The sequence below is a fragment of the Pecten maximus genome, chromosome 10 (assembly GCF_902652985.1).
Source record: "Pecten maximus chromosome 10, xPecMax1.1, whole genome shotgun sequence".
Classification (NCBI taxonomy): domain Eukaryota; kingdom Metazoa; phylum Mollusca; class Bivalvia; order Pectinida; family Pectinidae; genus Pecten; species Pecten maximus.
Genome location: NC_047024.1, coordinates 27,713,473 through 27,735,947, shown reverse-complemented (window position 1 = coordinate 27,735,947; position 22,475 = coordinate 27,713,473). Strand labels below are relative to the sequence as shown.

Below are 22,475 nucleotides of genomic sequence, written 5' to 3'. Positions count from 1 at the left end.
CCAATGATTGAAGCTGAACCCCATTTATTGAAATTGAACCCCAATAATTCAGGTTGAACCCCAATGATTGAAACTGAACCCCATTGATTGAAACTGATTAAAAATGATTAAAGTCCACACCTTCAGACCTTGTCACAAAGCTCAATGCATGTGATTTGAGTCCCAGCCATCTCATACAGGTGACTGCTTGTAAATAGCTCAAGTTGTCAGGAAAAACATGAACTCAAAATGAGGTTTTTGTAAAATATTTATTCAACAGTTGAAAAGACTAGATGTTGTCACAAGCTCAAAATGTTTTATTTACAACTTAAAATGTTATAATATTCAATTAAAATCTTAATCTGAGACTAGTTTTTCAACATAAGAAAAGTTTAAATACAATATATAATATATTTTATATCATACCACATTTAATAAAAAAAATGGTCCTCAAAAACTTCTTATATATAAAGCAATGAGGACACGTACTTAATTAAAGAAAAAAAAAGGAAAAAAAAAAAAAAAAAAAAATCAAGAAAGATGAGGACATAGGAAAACTGTAAATTCATTGAATATAAACATGACTTACATGAGAAATGTTGTAACAAGGAACAACCATTCATTTAAATTTTAAAAAATCAGGCTAAGCCAATGAAAAATGTTCTTATAAAATCTTTTGGAATATTTTACCATATTTCATTGGCTTAGCTGATGAAGTCGTGAAGTATTGATAAAGATTGGGAGAGTAAAATTTGGGTTTGTGTAAAAATGTATCACGGACCAGTCACCACACATGGCAGTTATAAACAGAGAAAGATAAAACCAGCACCAAAACTGTAGAGAAACTGACCGGACTAGATGGATATATTCAGTAGTTAATACCTGAAATGTGCCTAGTAAATACTGGAGGCAGTCAAATTACATTAGCTCTTCTCAGCTTCGGTAGAATATTTATTGTACAAGGCAGAAATTTTCTTTTCTCAAGTACCACAGATTATTTAATAAATGCAGGTATACTCTACCAAATTCTTCCACATTTTCTTTAAAAAAATATTATGCTAAACTTCAGTTATGATATTTTGCTTATATGCTTTATCCCAAATTGTAACTAAATACAACATACAAGAAGAGCACAGTTAACACAATAAAACTGTTTGCACCAACCTAACAAATATATTTTCCATGAGAGCTTAGGTAGAATACATTTTAACAAATAATAACAAATCTAAAAACGAGCCAGCTTTTTCCCACGATTAGTGTTTCTATTAAAACAAGGTAATTACAAAAAACAATATTTGGCGCCACTTAAAGAAATACACTTTTATTGTGTAAATTTAATTTCCAGTTTGGCTCAGTCAATGTTTGCCGGCTATGGAAATGAAAATAATCCTGAAAGGCCAAAGATAATGTTTATTCTAGCTGAATTTTAGTGGGAAAATGATTTCCACAAACAGAACATTTTTACAGGTAAAGATATACTACATTAGGAGGAAATATCCTGCTTCTCAGGTTAACAAATAATTATTCTCTCAAAAAAAGACACCATATTTGTGTTCGGTAGGTGACACTTTACGTTGGATGAAAATAATCGACATCCAGATGTACTAATAGAGATGAAGATGTATAAAACTAAGCTTATCAAAGAAATGCAACAATTTTTTAATTAACCAAAATCGTTATTTGTTTTAGACTATCAGTAATGCAAATATTGTGAACATGAAATTTTGACATATTTTATACATGTATATATATATACATACACTCACCAAAACCTGTATAATCTGAAACCCTGCAGAACATAAGATATTTGTCAGTTTGGACTCTGTTTGAATATAGCCTTTTTTTGATAATTAACTTAAGAAACAGAATTACATATATAATGGGGAATATGTGTGATGTCAGAATACTCAGGATACTTGGAGGTCAGATAAGACAGGTTTCACTATACTTCACAGCATAGTAGTGAGGTTTTCATTATCAGGTATTCCGTCAGACAAATCATCTGTTTTCAATATGCTATAAGGGAATGCAAATAAAAAGAATCAAATCTTTCTAATCAACAAATAAATAACTTATACAATAAACTTAGAAAACAAGCGACATTGTTAACCGAGATATTCCGTCCTGGACTGAATTATTATCAATGACAACTGTATATTCCAGTTATTCCGTCCTGGACTGAATTATTATCAATGACAACTGTATATTCCAGTAAAATTTACATATATCCAGTAATGAGATTATACATTCTGAGAAACATATATTATATATCTATTCAGTTAAACAAGACCTTCCTTGATTTTACAGGATATTCAAACTACCTTTTGAATTTTCATTATTTATTGAACAGTGCACAAGGCCTTTTGACATTTCATGATAATTTGACTTTGTATGAATTATATGTAAATTTCAAATTTCTAACCATATACCAGGTATGAAGTATTGAGTGTTAAATGCTATATATCTACAGATCACACATTGTTATATATATATATAACTGGTTATGTTGTATGCTTAAAACAATACAGTGTTTAAGTTTTTTAACAACTTTCATTCGTCATTCAAATGAAATATGAATGTCATCTGGATAAAGGCAAATAAATTGAAGTTCGTTAATGTTTCTAGTTGAATTCACTTTTGTGTAGCTTGGAATTTTTTTTTTTATTATAGATTACAGATAAAAATATTCATTTATTTTTAAATGTTTTATAAATGAATTTTCATTAAGAAATTCCTTACACTACACAACACACATCAGGCAGTAGAATATCCCGAACATATATTAACATTTTTTGGCAAGTCACCTGCCAAAATTTGTTTAAATAGAAATACCAAATTTACTCATGAAATTGTATCTTTTCATATACATGTATATCTGTAAAAGCTTATCCTTCAATATCACACCAACAGATCAAAAACAAACAAAAACATATTACCGTAAATATATTTTTTTGTTGACATCTTTTCAATACAACTCTACATCATCTTTAAAAAATGTAACATTTTTAATGTGACCCTTTTCTTCTGCAAAAAATTGTTGTGATTTGAACAATTCTTTAAAAACAAGTGAACAGTGTTTAAAAAAAACTATAAAAAAAACCTTTTCCGTCTGCTTTTTTTTTGTTTTTAAATTTGGAACGTTTATGTTCCGATTTAAGTCCAGGAATATGTGCCAATTAATCTAATTGGATTATGCATCTTTAAATAAATTGGCAAAATTTTAAACATCACAGAAATTTAGAAAATATAGACAGATCTACATTAACCTCCTTTTTTAAAATGCATTCACAATATCGAATAATGCCAAAAGGAATAAAAAAAAAAAAAAAAAAGAAGAAGATAATCTTAAAATTTACATTTCCTCAGTAGAAACACAACAGGCCTTTTTCAAACATACACACACATATATATATATATATATTTTTTTTAAATACCTCTTTCGCTACATTTTCAAGCACATTGTTCACTTTCAAATATGTAGTATTTGAGTTTTTTCCCTTTTCTTCCTAGTTATTTTATCTAACTGTCATTTTACTGAACCAAGTTCAGATGAAATCAGGATTACTGAAATATTCAGCAATGAATTTTTAACAACTTATTTTGGTACTGAAGTAATTGTCCCCTACCAATCTATGAATGTTTGCTTCCATTTTATCTTGGAAGCATCTGGAAAAAAAATTCAAGAGAAGACTTAATTTATAAAAACAAATAAATAAATAATAAATATGACTAAAATAATTTATGTATTAATTTCGTGTAATATTCCAAGAGCAAATTAATGACTACTTGATGTAAATATTAATATAATTCCTGTCTTTTTATTCTTTTGATACAGAAACTGTACTTACACAGAGTATATACACCCCTGAATATTTATTTCCTTATGAACTCACCATGTGACAAAAAACAACCAATCACAGATGAAATATTTTTGATTGACATCCGAGCACAACATCTTCAACAAGATTGAACTGGAAATAGTGCAATAAAAAAATAATAATAAAATAAAACAGATATCACATACATCTCCACACACTCATACAAATGTTTGGAATGCTTTCGTCCGCGGACTCCTTTCTGGAGGATGTGGATCTGCTCCATGGAAACCAAGTCATCTCCATGGTAACAATATGTCTGTTCTTCAACCAAGTTATCATACATAGCCAATTGTCACCCTTCCTGTGATAATGAGATCCTCATGGAAACATTCTGTCGCCATGGTGATGATGTAAGAGCCGTTCCATAGATCTGTAACCATAGAAATCAGCTCATCTCCACGCCAACAAGGTGATAGCTCAATCCATAGATCTGTTGTCATGGAAACAACTTATCACAATGGTAACGATGATCATTACTCTCTCAACCAACTCATTTAATGCTTTTCAACAAAAGAGCGATTCCCAAGAAAACCACATACAGTGTATCTCCTGCAAATTGTTTGACCAGGAAAGCCAAGTAAAATTCCTCCACATCACATCATTAACAACAACAGTCTCCAGGCAAACCGAAAAATTTCATGGCATCCAAAAGGTGTACCTGATAGGAATACTGTACATGGTCCATACCACAACAAAATAGAATCATATGAGGGAGTCAGTCTACAGGGAACTGGGACTGGGGCTGCCATAACCGCTGGAGAGATCGTCACTTAGGCTTTGGGTCTGTCTCTTTATCTGGGACAAAGCACTGTAGTTATAAGACATATTTGCAAATAACATTCTTTCTTCATAGTCATATTCACACAGTATTTTGTTTTCACACAGATAGAACTTGTCTCCCACACAGAACCTGTGAACAAAGAGAAAAAAATAATGGTCAGAATCAATTCACGAATATTGAATATAGACAATGTACATGTATACATATAAACAATAAGGCAATTTTGATACATGGTATTATATAACATAAATACCTGGTATTATTGTGTTAATTGATATAAATGCTTCTTAGATTTTTATTAAATGTAAATTAATTTCAGAAATATGTCCTCTAAAATAAAATTGTGATTGGCAAAAGCAAATAAGATATGGACCATGGTTAGTCCAATCAAATGTCTGTTGACACACCCAGGCCCTGGATTAAACCAATCAGAAATATGTTGACATACTAACTAAGGTTTAAACCAATGAGATAACTATTCACATGCTGGTTCAGGATTTTAACCAATAAGTTGTCTATTGACGTTTTCTGGCTCTGGGTCAAACCAATCAGGATTAGCCAGTGGTCCTGGTTGGAACCAATCAGAAGCCTGTTGACATACTGGCTGTGGGTTGAACCAATCAGAAGCATGTTGACATACAAGCTCTGTGGCAGTACAGTCACCTTCTCATCACATTCTTTCTCACACTCTCAGATGTCTCAGATATTATAAGTGGTAAAAACTACAAAGTCATTACGTAAGTCTGAACAGACTGTAAAATCCTTTTTGATAATTGCTCCAGAATAGGGTGACCTTTAAGTGAACACTGTGCTCTATATCCTCTCCAAGGAGACATATAAAGATATTGTGTGTTATAACACATCACTAATACCCAGATAGTCCAAGTCCTGGGAGATACACCAGTTACGCGACAGCCAGATACATGAAACGGGAATTTAAATCATTAAAAAAAAAAAACAGTGAGCAAATAGTTACTGACACTCAGATACTCAGTGGGTATATTAACGATACAGTAAAATCACAAGTTGAAATTGTCATCACCATTAAAACGAACATGATAATCAAAATAATGTATAAACATTGGATTTTATTGGTAATAATATTTAAGAGCTTTTCCGTTTCATTTGAAAGTACTAAAAGGTGAGATTTGCTAAACATAGAATTATCTGTATGTTGTAGAGAGCTGTAGCACTAATCATCGAAGCCAGGGTTGCCACCCTCGGGAGATGCCAAAGTGGGAGATCTTCCACCAAGGAATTGTTCAATGAAGCATGTTATTGTTTATGCATGAAAAATATCTATACCATTTTGATGTATGTTTAAAGTGACTATAACTATAACAAGAGCCCTATGGGCCTGAATCGATAGCCTACTATCCAGTGATCTTACATAATTAAAAACAAGTGTATCAGAGACCAGATATAAGATAGAAGTTGTTTAAACCCAATATCAAGTCCCTGGGCCTTCTTGGTCATGAGAAGAAGTTGTGAAGAGATTTTAACCTATTTGACCACTGTGACCTTGAATGTAGGTCAACGTCATTCGTTTGAACAAACTTGGTAGCTCTTCATCAAAGTATGCTATAAGCCCAATATTAGGTCTCTGGGCCGGTTGTTACTGAGAAGTTGTTTAAAATGGAAAAGTTGATACTGGCTGGCCGGATGGTCAGATGGCAGTGGCGCACCACAGCATAAGCTCACTTGCCCTATACTTTCCCTTGATTACAAAAATTTAAAGTGTTCTTAATCATGTTTTGTAAATATACCTAAATCAATGCAAAACAATAACATGACAATATGGTGGGGCCAACAAGAATGCATATATTACCATTCAGCAAACTTAAACAGAATAATACATCATTAGGGCCTCATTGACCCTAAGGTCACCTCCTGTTGACTTTTTGCTAACGTCAATGACCTTCAATAAGTCATATTGACCCTAAGATTATCTTGATTTGTCTCTCGGCTGACAACAACGTTGACACACATTGAAAAATGTTGCCCCTGCACTCATCAACATTTTGTGTCTCAACTAACACAAATGTCCCTCCTTAAGTCATGTTGCCCCTGAGAGCTTTTTGTCTCAGCTGACACCAATGTCCCTCTCTTTGCCATGTTACCCCCGAGATCATTCCATGTTTTGTGTCTCAGCTGACACCAATGTCTCTTCCTGCGCTACATTGACCAATACTCAGCCATCACCCTGACCTCCAGTAATGATACCGAGCGAGCCATGCTGACCCTATTTTCAGTATTCTTAGTCTGTTGTTTATCCATGGAGACAGTATATGTGATTATTTACGACAAAGCCTTACCATACAAATGGTCATGCAGACACCCTAACAAGCAAGTGATCCTGAAGTCAAGCTCTTGAAGAAGCTTGTCAAAAAATCACTATCACACTGACATTTACAAAGGGGGTTTTGGGAGTATAGATCCGTTAAGGGTGTGCTGACAGCTCTCTTCCGAGCTCTCACAGAGCAGATAACAAGATTGTGTGGTTATGAAAACCTTAATATCGTAGACTGAAGACAGGGTTGCGATTGAGTGACTACGAACAAAAGCTAATGATATTCCAAAGCTGATGATGCCTCGGTTTTTGTTCCATAATTACATAACGTTGCCCAGGGTCCAGTCCCGGTAGCCCACTTATCATCATCACAGACAATCGGGCCATAAATCCGACACAATGGTCACTTGTATAACAGGCATGAAATTACTTGGATGTGTTTCCGTTACCACACCGATTGACAAGTAATTTTCACGTCTCCTGCTCCAGAAATATATGTCTTTCTCATGCGTCTACCAACTCTTAACAGGCAACACATCCCATATATTTCGTACTCTAAAATACCTTTAATTATCTGTCAAATTTAACCCATTTAATAACACACTAATCAATTCCAGAACTAGTCAGGGGATTCTAAAACTAGAACTCCTCAAAATGCTGCCCCCCCTGAAATTTTGTATGAAATTGTCAAACATGTATTATTGTATTATGTTATATAGAAACCATATTAAATAATCACAAAAACTTTTTACAGCTCAAGAAATGACCTCATACCACAGAATGAACTTGACTCCGCTGAAGAAGAGAGAACTATTAAAACCAAAGGTCGACAGACTATTATATTTCATCCTTAACAACTTCACATCCACTAAAGGAATCTACAAGGGTACATCAGTCATATCGTTGGTAGTCAAGGTTTGTGTTACCATTTCTCTCTCACACCCCTCCATCCCTCTGTATACCTGTATCACACCCCTCCATCCCTCTGTATACCTGTATCACACCCCTCCATCCCTCTGTATACCTGTATCACACCCCTCCATCCCTCTGTATACCTGTATCACACCCCTCCATCCCTCTGTATACCTGTATACTTTAACACCTGTGATTAATTTCTGAGATTTTTTCTTTAACAAGTTATCTTCCACACTCACACCTCCATCTCTGTATATACATGTATACCTCTAATTAAACATCTGTGATTAATTACATATGCTGTGTACACCTGTATAATTTAATACCAGTGATTTATTTCAGAAATTTTTCCTTTTACCAAATAATTTTACATACAAAGCCCTCCATCTCTCGGTATACCTGTAAATTTTTCACCTGTAATTAACTTCCTACTTTGTGTATGGTTTATACCTGTGATTGCATTGTTGGCAAGCAAAGCACTCCAGATGATAGACATTACTTTTAGCCCTCATCACCATCTCAAATGCTGGGATCATTTTGGAACACGCTGAACAGTAGCCTGTTGTACCAAATAATCTGAAATGTACAAAACATTCATGTTATTGGTATACCATAACTGTCATCATCATACGATATGCAACCTTAAACAGATCTTACCTTTATAGTGTCATCACACTGAAACGCCACACCTGGACAAGGCAGCCAGACATCCCACCAAGTCACAATATACATACCACCCAGTCACAATAAACATCCCACCCAGTCACAATATACATCCCACCCAGTCACAATATACGTACCACCCAGTCACAATATACATACCACCCAGTCACAATATACATACCACCCAGTCACAATATACATACCACCCAGTCACAATATACATACCACCCAGTCACAATATACATACCAACCAGTCACAATATACATACCAACCAGTCACAATATACATACCACCCAGTCACAATATACATACCACCCAGTCACAATATACATACCACCCAGTCACAATATACATACCACCCAGTCACAATATACATACCACCCAGTCACAATATACATACCACCAGTCACAATATACATACCACCCAGTCACAATATACATACCACCCAGTCACAATATACATACCACCCAGTCACAATATACATACCACCCAGTCACAATATACATACCACCCAGTCACAATATACATACCACCCAGTCACAATATACATACCACCCAGTCACAATATACATACCACCCAGTCACAATATACATACCAACCAGTCACAATATACATACCACCCAGTCACAATATACATACCACCCAGTCACAATATACATACCACCCAGTCACAATATACATACCACCCAGTCACAATATACATACCACCCAGTCACAATATACATACCACCCAGTCACAATATACATACCACCCAGTCACAATATACATACCACCCCGATCACAATATACATACCACCCGTCACAATACACATCCCACCCCGTCTCACCATATACATCCACCCAGTAACAATCCCACGTAACCAGCCAATATACATACCAACCAGTCACATATTACATACCAACCCGTCACAATATACCATTACCACCCCGTCACCCCAATATTACATCCCACCCAGTACAATACACGTAACCCCAGTCACAATATACATACCACCCCAGTCACAATATACATACCACCAGTCACAATATACATACCACCCAGTCACAATATACATCCCACCCCAGTCACAATACACGTAAACCCAGTCACAATATACATACCAACCAGTCACAATATACATCCCACCCAGTCACAATATACATACCAACCAGTCACAATATACATCCCACCCAGTCACAATATACATACCACCCAGTCACAATATACATACCACCCAGTCACAATATACATCCCCACCCAGTCACAATATACATACCACCCGTCACAATATACATACCACCCAGTCACAATATACATACCACCCAGTCACAATATACATACCACCCAGTCACAATATACATACCACCCAGTCACAATATACATACCACCCAGTCACAATATACATACCACCCAGTCACAATACATCCCACCCAGTCACAATATACATCCCACCCAGTCACAATATACATACCACCCAGTCACAATATACATACCACCCAGTCACAATATACATCCCACCCAGTCACAATATACATACCACCCCGTCACAATATACATCCCACCCAGTCACAATATACATACCACCCCGTCACAATATACGTACCACCCAGTCACAATATACGTACCACCCAGTCACAATATACATCCCACCCAGTCACAATATACATACCACCCCGTCACAATATACATCCCACCCAGTCACAATATACATACCACCCAGTCACAATATACATACCACCCAGTCACAATAACATACCACCCAGTCACAATATACATACCACCCAGTCACAATATACATACCACCCAGTCACAATATACATCCCACCCAGTCACAATATACATACCACCCAGTCACAATATACATACCACCCAGTCACAATACACGTAAACCCAGTCACAATATACATACCACCCAGTCACGGGCCGAATTATCAACTAAAGACCAAAAGTGAGGACGTGAAAAGGCAGACTTTAGGAGGAAGAAAGTTACTAAGGAAGAATTAAAGAGAAACTATAAGATTACAAATTTAGTTGCCTCTTTATAATCAAGCAATGTGGTCAACAGGTAAAATTCTTACAGCCTATACCTACAGAACAGATACTGTTGTTGATATTACAAACAGCATGTACGTATACCACACGTATACACAGATTATATCTATCTCATTTAAAACATTTTTTATAAACAGAATTTCCAGTTCGTGATGGACCCTGTAATATTTATACAGTCTTTATCAACATTTCAAATGATTTTTCTACATTTGCACATTTTGTTTGTGTCTGTGTTGACATTTCAAGAGAAAACAACATTCATTTTTATCTGGTTTTTACAAAGTTTTAAAGTTCAAAGGATTAAACTATGTTGTGTATACACTTCAGTAAACAGTGGTACACATTTTGACTCTAGACCTCTGGGATAAGACATTTTTTACAGAGACATGAACAATAGGTTTATCCTTATGTTAAAATTTAGTTTTGTTTTAAAAGAAACTAAGATAAACACTAAATTTCTCATTGAAAAAACACCTGCAAATGAATGAAAGGCCACTGTGACTCACACATTTTGACAAGATTTATAAATAAAATAACATGAGATGGTATCAATGAAATTTCCCAAATACATCACATATGTTAGAAATAGAATGAAGTGTGATTTTGTAATCTGCATCATATCTGGGGTTAAATATCAACAGGGTTGGTTATATCCAGTTATGATGATTGTCATCCACACCCAGCTAAACAAGAGTTTGACATTTATGTGGGGAATATAGGGCTGTACCCTAGCTGCACCATTCCCTAACCTGCTACCCCCTGCTGCGATAAATATACCGTACTTAGCCTAATCAGTGCCCTAGCTGTCCATCTTAAACCCATTAAGAAACATATGACAGAAAAGTTCTCAGTATTGTTGTCCCTAAACACTAAGATGATCGTTAAGAATTTAATCCCCAGCAATATCTAAGTGAAACCTAACTTTGGTGCAATATTCTAGTTTATGATTACATAATCTGGTGTCTTTCATAAAGTTCATTTACTTATTAAAACTGGTGAAACATGACACTGTTTTGAGAAGGAAAATACAACAAAATAGATTTTCAGCAATTTCTACTTTTACTTAAAACTGAAGTACTCTAGTCTCACAGTCAACATCTACAAATCTGATTTCAACAGCAAAACATTTTTTTCCCCAATTTATGCTTGATATCATATGAGAGCAACTGTGACATTTATCTTCAAGATAGTAAAATATATTGTGTACATGCAGTTACATATGGCTAATAATCCAGTTTTATTCTAGAGAGATACTTATGTTTTGTACGGTAAGTTTTACAACTTATAATCCAACTTTATACAGGGAGATAATTATGTTGTACGCGGTATTTCCTGTAATACAATAATCCAACTTTATACAGGGAGATAATTATGTTGTGTACGGTATTTCCTGTAATACAATAATCCAACTTTATACAGGGAGATAATTATGTTGTGTACGGTATTATACAGGGAGATAATTATGTTGTGTACGGTATATCCTGTAATACAATAATTCAACTTTATACAGGGAGCTAATTATGTTGTACGCGGTATTTCCTGTAATACAATAATCTAACTTTAAAATTTATACAGGGAGATACTTATGTTGTGTACGGTATATCCTGTAACACAATAATTCAACTTTATATAGGGAGATAATTATGTTGTGTACGGTATTTCCCGTAATACAATAATCTAACTTTATATAGGGAGATAATTATGTTGTGTACAGTATTTCCTGTAATACAATAATCCAACTTTATACAGGGAGCTAATTATGTTGTGTACGGTATTTCCTGTAATACAATAATCCAACTTTATACAGGGAGATAATTATGTTGTGTACAGTATTTCCTGTAATACAATAATCCAACTTTATACAGGGAGATAATTATGTTGTGTACGGTATTTCCTGTAATACAATAATCCAACTTTATACAGGGAGATAATTATGTTGTGTACGGTATTATACAGGGAGATAATTATGTTGTGTACGGTATTTCCTGTAATACAATAATCCCACTTTAAAACAAACACATCACTTTAGCACATTCTTTCCTCAGCATTATGATATTTTATAAACCATCAGTGGCCTGGTGTTTGTATTACAATCTTTCACACGTTGATAATATTTTTGTTTAAATGCACAACTAATGGACTGTTTTCACATATGTTTAATTCAACACACAGCAAGCGATGAAAGCAATGCTGTTTTGTTAAGCATGTTTTAATCATTAGGTTAGAAAACTGATCTGATAATTGGTAATGATGCATTTTGAAAGTGTACAGTGTTTACAGGATGTTACTCATGTGCCTCAGATACAGGACAACACGTACACAAATGACTGAGTACTCGTTGTCATGAATTAGCTATTACCAACAGGCAGAAATATTCGACAAATAAATTACTCGTACACTCTGATTCTAGTTTTCTACAGTCTAACGGCTTAATGGATCAGATAGACATTTGTAATACTGAAAACATCAATTGAGACGAGCGACAATTGGCGTTTTTTTGGATACAACGTCAAGAAAGACTACATTTTATTTCAACTTGTTACTGAGAAAGAACACCTTTTTTCTGAACATCCCACGAGAACGATTGCATTAAGAACCACTAAAATATCACATTAGCATCGTATTCCTACCTAACAGCCATGCAAGTTTCAATCTTAGACCTTTTAGTTCTGTTGACAGATTTTGCATGTTTTCTTCAATTTACTCTATAAGCTTGGATGTTTTATTTATCAGCCATTTAAAGGTCTAATGGTCTTAAGTGCGACTTGTTTTACCTTATCCCAATACAATCAGCCATTACGACCTTGGCTATTCAAGGATTTTGACCAATCAGCAACATATATACAAATATCATTTACGGCAAACAGATTGCCATCACATTCACAAATGTGTAAGAATATCATCGTCCAAGATTGTTTCACTCACAAATGTTCCAGAGAGAGACATAAATAATTGTATCTTTAAATATATCTTTATGGTAAAAGGGACATTTTGTGATTAGATAAATCTCATTTTATAACCAACAGATCTAAAACATGGTCCATACATATGAATGGTCTCTCTAAGCTAAATTCACAGGAAAATATCATGAAGCAAATGCAAACATTAGTATCCCTATCATTTTGAGAAGATCTGCTGATTTCATTATTACCGAAATATCATGGAAATACCTACTGATTTCAGTATCCCAAACTATCCTGGACAGACCTACTGATTTCAGTATCCCAAACTATCCTGGACAGACCTACTGATTTCAGTATCCCAAACTATCCTGGACAGACCTACTGATTTCAGTATCCCAAACTATCCTGGACAGACCTACTGATTTCAGTATCCCAAACTATCCTGGACAGACCTGGGTTTTTTTATTATCCACAAACTATCCTAAACAGACCTGCTGATTTCAGTTCACTGCTTTCATCCCAAAAAAATCTGGAGTAGAAATATTTTTGTAATAGACACATTTTAAATGGGCTAAAGTGATATACATCTGGATTTTTTCCTGAGACGATTTCTTTAACATCTTCAATTCAGATGTTTTCCCGAGGTAATCTCTAACTTATTTGGATGTTTACCTGTTAAATTTCTTACATATCAATCTGCATGTTTACCTGCTGTTATCTGTAATACAAATCTATGCATTTTACTGCTGTAAATCTGAGATAATCTTTAGCATCTAAATATGGATGTTTATCTGAGATAATCTTCAAGTTCTAATTATGGATGTTTACCTGATATGTTTACCTGGGATAATCTTTAGGTCCTAAGTAAGGAAGTTTACCAATTAAATATGTTTACCTGATAATCTTTAGATTCTAAGTACGGAAGTTTACACCATATGTTTACCTAAGATAATTTAGGTTCTAATTAAGAATGGATGTTTACCTGGGATAATCTTAACGTCCTAAGTATGGATGTTTACCTGGGATAATCTTTAGGTCCTAAGTAAGGAAGTTTACCAATTAAATATGTTTACCTGATAATCTTAAGATTCTAAGTACGGAAGTTTACACGATATGTTTACCCAAGATAATTTAGGTTCTAAGAATTACCTGGGATAATCTTAAGGTCCTAAGTATGTATGTTTACCTGGGATAATCTTAAGGTCCTAAGTATGTATGTTTACCTGGGATAATCTTAAGGTCCTAAGTATGTATGTTTACCTGAGGTAATTTTAAGTATCTAAGTATGGATGTTTACCTGGGATAATCTTAAGTATCTAAGTATGGATGTTTACCTGGGATAATCTTAAGTATCTAAGTATGGATGTTTACCTGGGATAATCTTAAGTATCTAAGTATGAATGTTTACCTGAGACAAGCTTTTGTATCTAAGTATGGATGTTTACCTGCAGAGACAATCTTTAGGTCCTAAGTATGCATGTTTACCTGAGACAAACTTTTGTATCTAAGTACAGATGTTTACCTGAGGTAATCTCTATTACAGACATCATCAATCTAGACGTTTACCTGAGTTTAAATGTAGAATTTAAAGTGAAAGTTTACCTGAGATAGTCTCTGCGACATAAGAGAAGGTTTGCCTTTGTGAAGAGAGTTGACCCCACCTCTCCTAATCGACAGTCACAACAAGAACATTTGAGGCAGTCCTCGTGCCAGAACTGTTCTAGAGCCTTTAGCATAAAGCGATCTCCGATCTCCTTCTTACAGCCTGCGCACTCCTGCTTCGCCGCCATATTGGCTGGCTCCTGAGAAATCTGCATTGGTCCTGCAATGACAACAAGTGAAAAAAGCAAATGAAATATCTCTGCATTATGGCAATTAATATGCTACATACCAAACAGAAAAACACAAATTTGATACCACTTCTGCCAGAAATGTCACATACTATGTGTTCTGCAACAGAATGACTGGTCTACTTTTTCAAACTATCACCAGATTCGAGAGCGCAATTGGTTGTCATGCTGACTCTACCTGGCAGCAACCTCTGATGCCTTCAGGCAAATTAGCAGTATGTAATTACCAGGTAAGATGGATAAGGTGTAATATTGAAATCCAGTAAAATGATCTGATAGTGAACACCAGGATGTAATGTTCACCATAGCATTTACCAGAACAAAGCTCTTAGGTATCAGATTCTCCCCGATTATCATTTATTCATGATTTTCCGAACAAAACACATATAATCCAGATATGCTTTTGTGGGCGTTTCATTCTCTTGGTTATTATTTTCACTGAAATATTAAAGAGTATCAAGTAACTATTAAAAAAATTCTGTAAATATCTTAGGTTATTGAAAACTTTCTCATTGACACTGCATGACTTAAGCTTATAACTAGAACACTGACACGTCAGAAAGGGCCCCGCTATGTGTCTGACCCTTCAGGGTAAATGTAATAATTATTGTCAGTGTTTTTCCTGCCTATATAACTGGGTGCGCCAAACGACCCCATTCTCAATGCGTTTTAGCCTGATTTTTTCCCAAAATCAACTCGAAAATTCCAAATAACATTTGTATGACGACTTTTCACAATCAATGAAAAAATTCCCAGTTTCGTTTATAGGAATACACTGTGCACTGTAAAATTGGTTAGCATAGAAAATTCAATGTGTGTGTTTGGGTGTAATTTACAGTTTGCGCTCAAATTTTCCCAATTTGGCATATTGAAGTTTTCCCAAAATACCCAGGAAAAACACTGATTGTTATATATTGATATGAAACTATTAGATATATGTTTTTGATTAACCTTTGCTATTGTTTCATTAATGTTAGCATTAATAGGGCCACTGACAATACTGCTTATTATTATTGTATGGAAAAGCTAGCTAAAAGAATTCTACAAGCATTACACTTTTCAAATTTGTTTCAAATCTAATATCAAGGAGCTCACAAACTGATATAAACTCAATGCAGTTATTCTAATAAGGTAAACTTGAGAGGGTTTTCTGAAAAACAAAACATACCAAATGTGAAGAAAAGGGGAGAAAAAAAGGATTTTTTAAAATATTTTAATAATGTCCTTTTTTTGTCATTTGAGGTATAAGAAATCCAAACCAGTACTTTTTTCACCTTTTTTTGTTTTAAAACTTTTTATATTTAGACCCAATCAACTTCAAAATTTGGTCGCTAATGACACCAACTTACCTTCATAATGTCATAACAAAATCTTTAATACCATTTAAAAAATGTCAATCCGACCTTAACATATGACCCATTGACTTTGAACTTTGGTCAGTTGATATCTTGTTTGATTGTGACCAACTTTGCATAAGTCATAAATTATGCTAATGGAAGACTGTAATAGTATTGTATATGTATGTGTGTATTGTGGTTTTATGTCAATATGTAAAATGTTACATCATCGAAAATCGGCTTCCCTCAATACCTGTATGTACCAATTTTCGCCGCAATCAAATAATATCAAAATTTCTACCAATCAGAAGCCTCTGTTTCATTCCCATGACAACACAGGTTTTGGAAAGGTGAACCATTGTTCCCTCAAACAGGTTTCATAAGTGGTACCATTGTGTTTGGCTTCCCTAAATACCACTATGTACCAATTTTCACCGAAATCGAACAATATCGAAATTTCAACCAATCAGAAACCTCCATTTGTTACCATGGCAACAGACGATTTTGTAAGTGGTACCATTGTGTTTGGCTTCCCTAAATACCACTATGTACCAATTTTCACCGAAATCCTCCAACTCTTGTCAATAATTTGGCGCAAAAGAAAAAAACGGACAGACGGACAACCTGATTACTATAGGGCACCGCATCTTTGATGCGGGGCCCTAATAAACAATTCTGCAATCTGCTATAACTAATGTTTCAAATTTATATAAAAGCATATCAAAAACAAGATCATTCATTGATAAGAAAATGTCAAAATTGTTTTGACTGCTAAAATCCAAAAGGGTCGATTACCTGGCATTTTGAAGCCAACCCAGGATGACCTTGACCGTTGACCTTTGAACTTGTGACCTTGAACTATGAGTTTGATCATTCTGTCAGTTAACTCTTGGTTTATTTCTTGACAACTTTGCATAATCGAATAGTGAACAGTTAAAAACAACAAAGATCCAGTATTTTCATGTTAATGTTAAAATCCAATATGGCCGCCTAACAGCCATTTTGAATCCGATTTGCATGAAATACTACACATCTGATCTAGGATGCATGAGGAATCATCAGTTCCAATTTGATACAAATCCTTCATCTCCTTCAATCATTTTTGTGCAGAAGAAAAAAAACGGACAGACGGACGGACAGACAGACAGACAGACAGACGGACGGACGGACAGACGGCCGGACGGACAGACGGACAACCTGATTACTATAGGGCACCCGCATCTCTCGATGCGGGGCCCTAATTATAAGGTACAGAGGCTGCAAAGAAAATGGACGGATAGATAAGACAAAATATAATTCACCACTTGTATAGAATGGAAGCTTTCCCCACATGGCCTGTTCAACAATGACGGTGTTTGTGTTTTGATGTTTTGATTTTTACAAACAAGCCACCCTGTACATATTAATTCATATCCCGACACATGTATATGAAAGCATACAGGTTAAAATAGCGAGGTCTGTTGCCGAAATTAACATGATCAAATCTAGCGAATTTTTAAATTCATTCTTGCACGACTAGACTTTGTCAGTTTAATATATACACCATTCAATCATTTGTTGAATATAAAGAAGGTAAGAATCTCTGCATGTGGAAAAAAAAAATAATTAAACAGAATTTCAACAAGAAATATCTTCAAATACTTAAAATGAATCATATGATATTAGTGTAATATCACATAATAAAGAAAATGAGAATTTTATTTCAAATTCAAAAATGAACATTTTTTATAATCACATTTCAATATGATACTTCACAATATAAATATTTTAATATAAGCCAAACATTTTTTTCCTATCATAAAATAACTATCACATAATAAAGAAAATGAGAATTTTATTTCAAATTCAAAAATGAACATTTTTTATAATCACATTTCAATATGATACTTCACAATATAAATATTTTAATATAAGCCAAACATTTTTTTCCTATCATAAAATAACTAAGAGTTTTTTTGGTTATTTTTTCTGTATGCGTGGGCCTTGATGTTAGACATATGTCTATTTAACAAAACACATTTAATGAAAGGAATGGAAGTCAAACCTATGAAACAGACACAGGGCACATTAAATGGGTAAATTTTTAATAGGGAGAGGAAGATTAGCGTCCATTACAATTGATTAGTATAGTAGCATTGGGGAAGCAGTCATCCACATTGGACTTGATCCCATATCGCCCAGATCTAAGTTCACGTACCAAACTCCTAGATCAGCCATTAATCATTTAATCATTCATAACAGTAGCACAAGTAATGACATTGTCCCTCTGTCAGCATCACTATTGTAAACCCCGCTGTCGGCCATTGCCGTTGAAGAGTGGCCCGTTTTTGTTATTTTGCTGTAATAGAAACTGGATCCAATTATGACCAAATGATTTCCTGTCAGCCTCGACTGAAATATATCTGATGGACATATATGTTCTATAGCACATGGTCTAGTTAAATAACAAATATTACTGACTGTATTTAACGTGATTTACATAACTAACTCATATTAATACAACTTAAAGGTGTATCTACTACTTTAAACATGACACATTTGTTTGAGAGTTATCCCCCTTTGATTGTTTTTGATAAGTATAATCTGTGATAGCAGAAAGTCTAACAGTGTGGAAAGTTTTAAAGAAAAAGACACATACAATATTATACATGTCTTATTATTCAACAGTCAAACTTATTTCCTCCGGGTGTACTACTGCCTCAGGAAACAGTTCCCAACACTGAGGGGAAATCCCTCTGGCTGTTGACTGATATTAAAGGTATCAAACAACTGTTTTGATACCTGAATAACTCAAAATGATCAGATACAGGCCATTTCAAAAGACCCTCGCCTGGTATATCCTCAAACCATCGACATGAAGCAAGCATACTGTTACCATGGTAATCACGATCAGAAAGCCACTTCATCATAATCATTTGAATGGTTGGGTGTGTCCGATGTTCTATGCAGGTCAACATTTTGACTGTTGACTGGCTTGTTATGATTTTCTAGCGGAGGCCCAGAGGTCTAGATCTTGTTTACCTTGAGTGGGGTGTGGGGACCACAGAAATGTGCACCTTTGGACCAGGTAAGCTAAAAATACTTAATTCAAATTTACATAGGGAGACTGGTTGGTAACAAGTTTAGATATATATATATGTGGTATCATACGGCCTCCAAACGCATGATTGTCTCCACATCATAGATGTGATTCTATTTTCTGAAGATATAACAATGCTGTCTTCAGACTGCACAGCAGTTTACACAAAGGAGTGAAAAATACGCTCCCAGAGATGGGACAAATTTGCCTTGAATGGTGTATAGGTACGTAGCATGAAGCTAGTCTGAGCGTGACAGCTCTCCAGCCTATACGCGTGTGTGGTGCGTATCCCATTGTGTGCGAGATAAATGACAGTGATGGTGATCAGCTGTCTATAAAGTAAAAAGAGGGGGGACATTCCTCCAATACAAACTACATTCCCATTAGCACAACAATGCTCCGCTGTGATACACTAATGTAATATTTCTCACAATATCCGTGTGATAGACTAATGTAATAGTTCTAATCAGCTGATACTACAGACGATGGATACTAATCTCCACCCTAGATAATTAATGCCGTATCAAACAATTTTCTGCTGGATGGCAATAACTGATAACCTTGGTTTCGCTCATCTCTGCAGCATCGGGCAAAACTCATGATTTTCTCTTGTTATAAGTTAAACCATAAAATAATTTTACTGCCTTTATAGTTTGTGTATTTTTTTCATTAGTAGTAAGGTTAGAAAGATTGGTATCACTACCATCTGTAGCCTGAGGGAGAACCAGAATTATTACAGTATCATGTCTGTTTTAAATTCAAGATCATGTGAAGATATATTCAAAATTTAGACATAATACCAAACAGAGGTCTAGAAAGCCTGAATAAAGATTATGATCTTTAATTAACAGTTGAATTATTCCATTCCATAATACAGAGCAATGAAAAAGTGATTTCAATATTTTAGACAGTGATACTTAATTGAAATAGAACAAAGTTTTACTTCTCAAGCAGAATCTCAATGAGAGGGAATCTTGTAATTGAGCTGGATTGATAGATTTTAACTATTTGTATTAAATTTGTAATTACAAAGAAATTTCTTATATATCAGACTCAATAGTGTACACGTACAACAACACTAATCCATTTTGAAACTGAAATATGAATCATAAATTTATATCTGATTTGTCAAATCTACTAACTGATCATTTATGTTCAGAATCATATTAATTGTGTATTAATTACTTGAATATCAACAATCAGAAAAAAAAACACACAAGATGATGGATGTTCACATATTGGTGAAGTTTCAACCAGCCTTAAATACCACAATATTATTTGTTTACGAAATGATACATCCAAAATCTGGATCGACTGTCTACAAATTCCACTCAATCCAAAATCTAGATTGTGGACATATTCAACTCGATCTGAACATGTGGATTGAGGCCAAATTCAACTCAATTCAAAGATGTGGACTGTCCACAAATTCAACTTGATTCAAACATAAGAATGAAGACAAATTCAACTCAATCGGAACATAAGAATGAGGACAAATTCAACTCAATTCGAAGATGTGGACTGTTGACAAATTCAACTCAATCCAAACATGTGGACTGTCGACAAATTCAACTTGGCTTAAAAAAAAATGTATTCGCTTGTATGTTTTGTACAAATCATTATTTTGTCAATCCAATCTGGACAAAGATGCTGCAGGTTACCTCTGAAGAACATAATTAGATGATTATTAATTATGAACAGTGCTGCCTGAGTACAGAATTAGATAATTGTGTATATAAAATTTCATTAGCGTAGTCTACGTACCTATGAACGCAAAATTAACTAATATGTATTTTCATTAGCGAGACACGCTAAGATGTTATACACACGTCATAAATCAATATACGTATACAATCTGTAATATACAGATGAGCTAATTGGACCATACTAACCGCGGTATGAAGAGACAGCGAGATATATCCTATTTTTACTATTCAAGGGACGTTACTGGACAATATATCCACCACATCCTTGTCTTCTCAGATTGTGATTGAATTTACTAATTAACTCCAAAACTAATTAAACTCCGGTAATACATTGTGAAAAGTAAATTAGGCACCCAGGAAAGATTACAGTATCTCACTGCATATTACTGAATTAATGTTATCTGTGGAAAAATAAATAGCTTAATATATAAATATACTAATTAGAAATGTGTGTTAATGAACTTACAAATCGCGTTACACTGTCAAGGATACTTATCGGAGAGATAAATTAACGCTGTAGAATAAAACTACTTAATAAACGTGTGGAAACTGGCCACCTTATTAATCAAGTTAGGTCAATAAAGTGGAAGGAATCTCTCCGACATTCTAGCAAACGATTGTGTACCGTTAATTAACGACCCATGTCCTGTTCCCTTCCCTGTGATTGGAATTACCTGTAATTACGTCCATCAGAAATACAAGTATCTTTGACAATGGTAATCAGACGTAATTATACAATCATGGGAACGGAACTTAGGCCTGAAAAATTCACGGTTTAATTAGAAATGACATTTACCTACATGCGAACAACAAGCCCAATACAAGATGCTTAAAAAAGACTGCATGGTGCACTTTTTGTCATCGAAATAATATTTTTATTCGAAACCTCTCACCCATTGTTTCATTGGACGCAAAGAAACACAAAAATACACGACATTAAACAAATGCTTGCTTAAGCCAGAAATACTGATAATACAAGTCATCCGTTGTGTGAAGTTCAAAATAATCGTCAACTAGATTAATTTTTATAATTCTGTGTTGTCTGATGAAGGCTGACA

The 22,475-nt window shown here is 34.5% G+C and overlaps 1 protein-coding gene across 1 annotated transcript in view; it reads right to left on the bottom strand.

The window, feature by feature from the left end:
• Positions 1-229: 229 nt before the first annotated feature.
• LOC117335667 (LIM domain only protein 3-like) overlaps positions 230-22,475 on the bottom strand; it is a 200,269-nt gene continuing 178,023 nt past the window's right edge. Inside the window, exons 4-6 of the mRNA XM_033895821.1 lie at positions 15,048-15,267; positions 8,294-8,419; positions 230-4,767 (exon numbers count right to left, since the gene is read on the bottom strand). Coding sequence (XP_033751712.1) covers positions 4,578-4,767; positions 8,294-8,419; positions 15,048-15,267 — 536 coding nt within the window. The 3' untranslated portion in view covers positions 230-4,577. The remainder of the gene's footprint in view (positions 4,768-8,293; positions 8,420-15,047; positions 15,268-22,475) is intronic.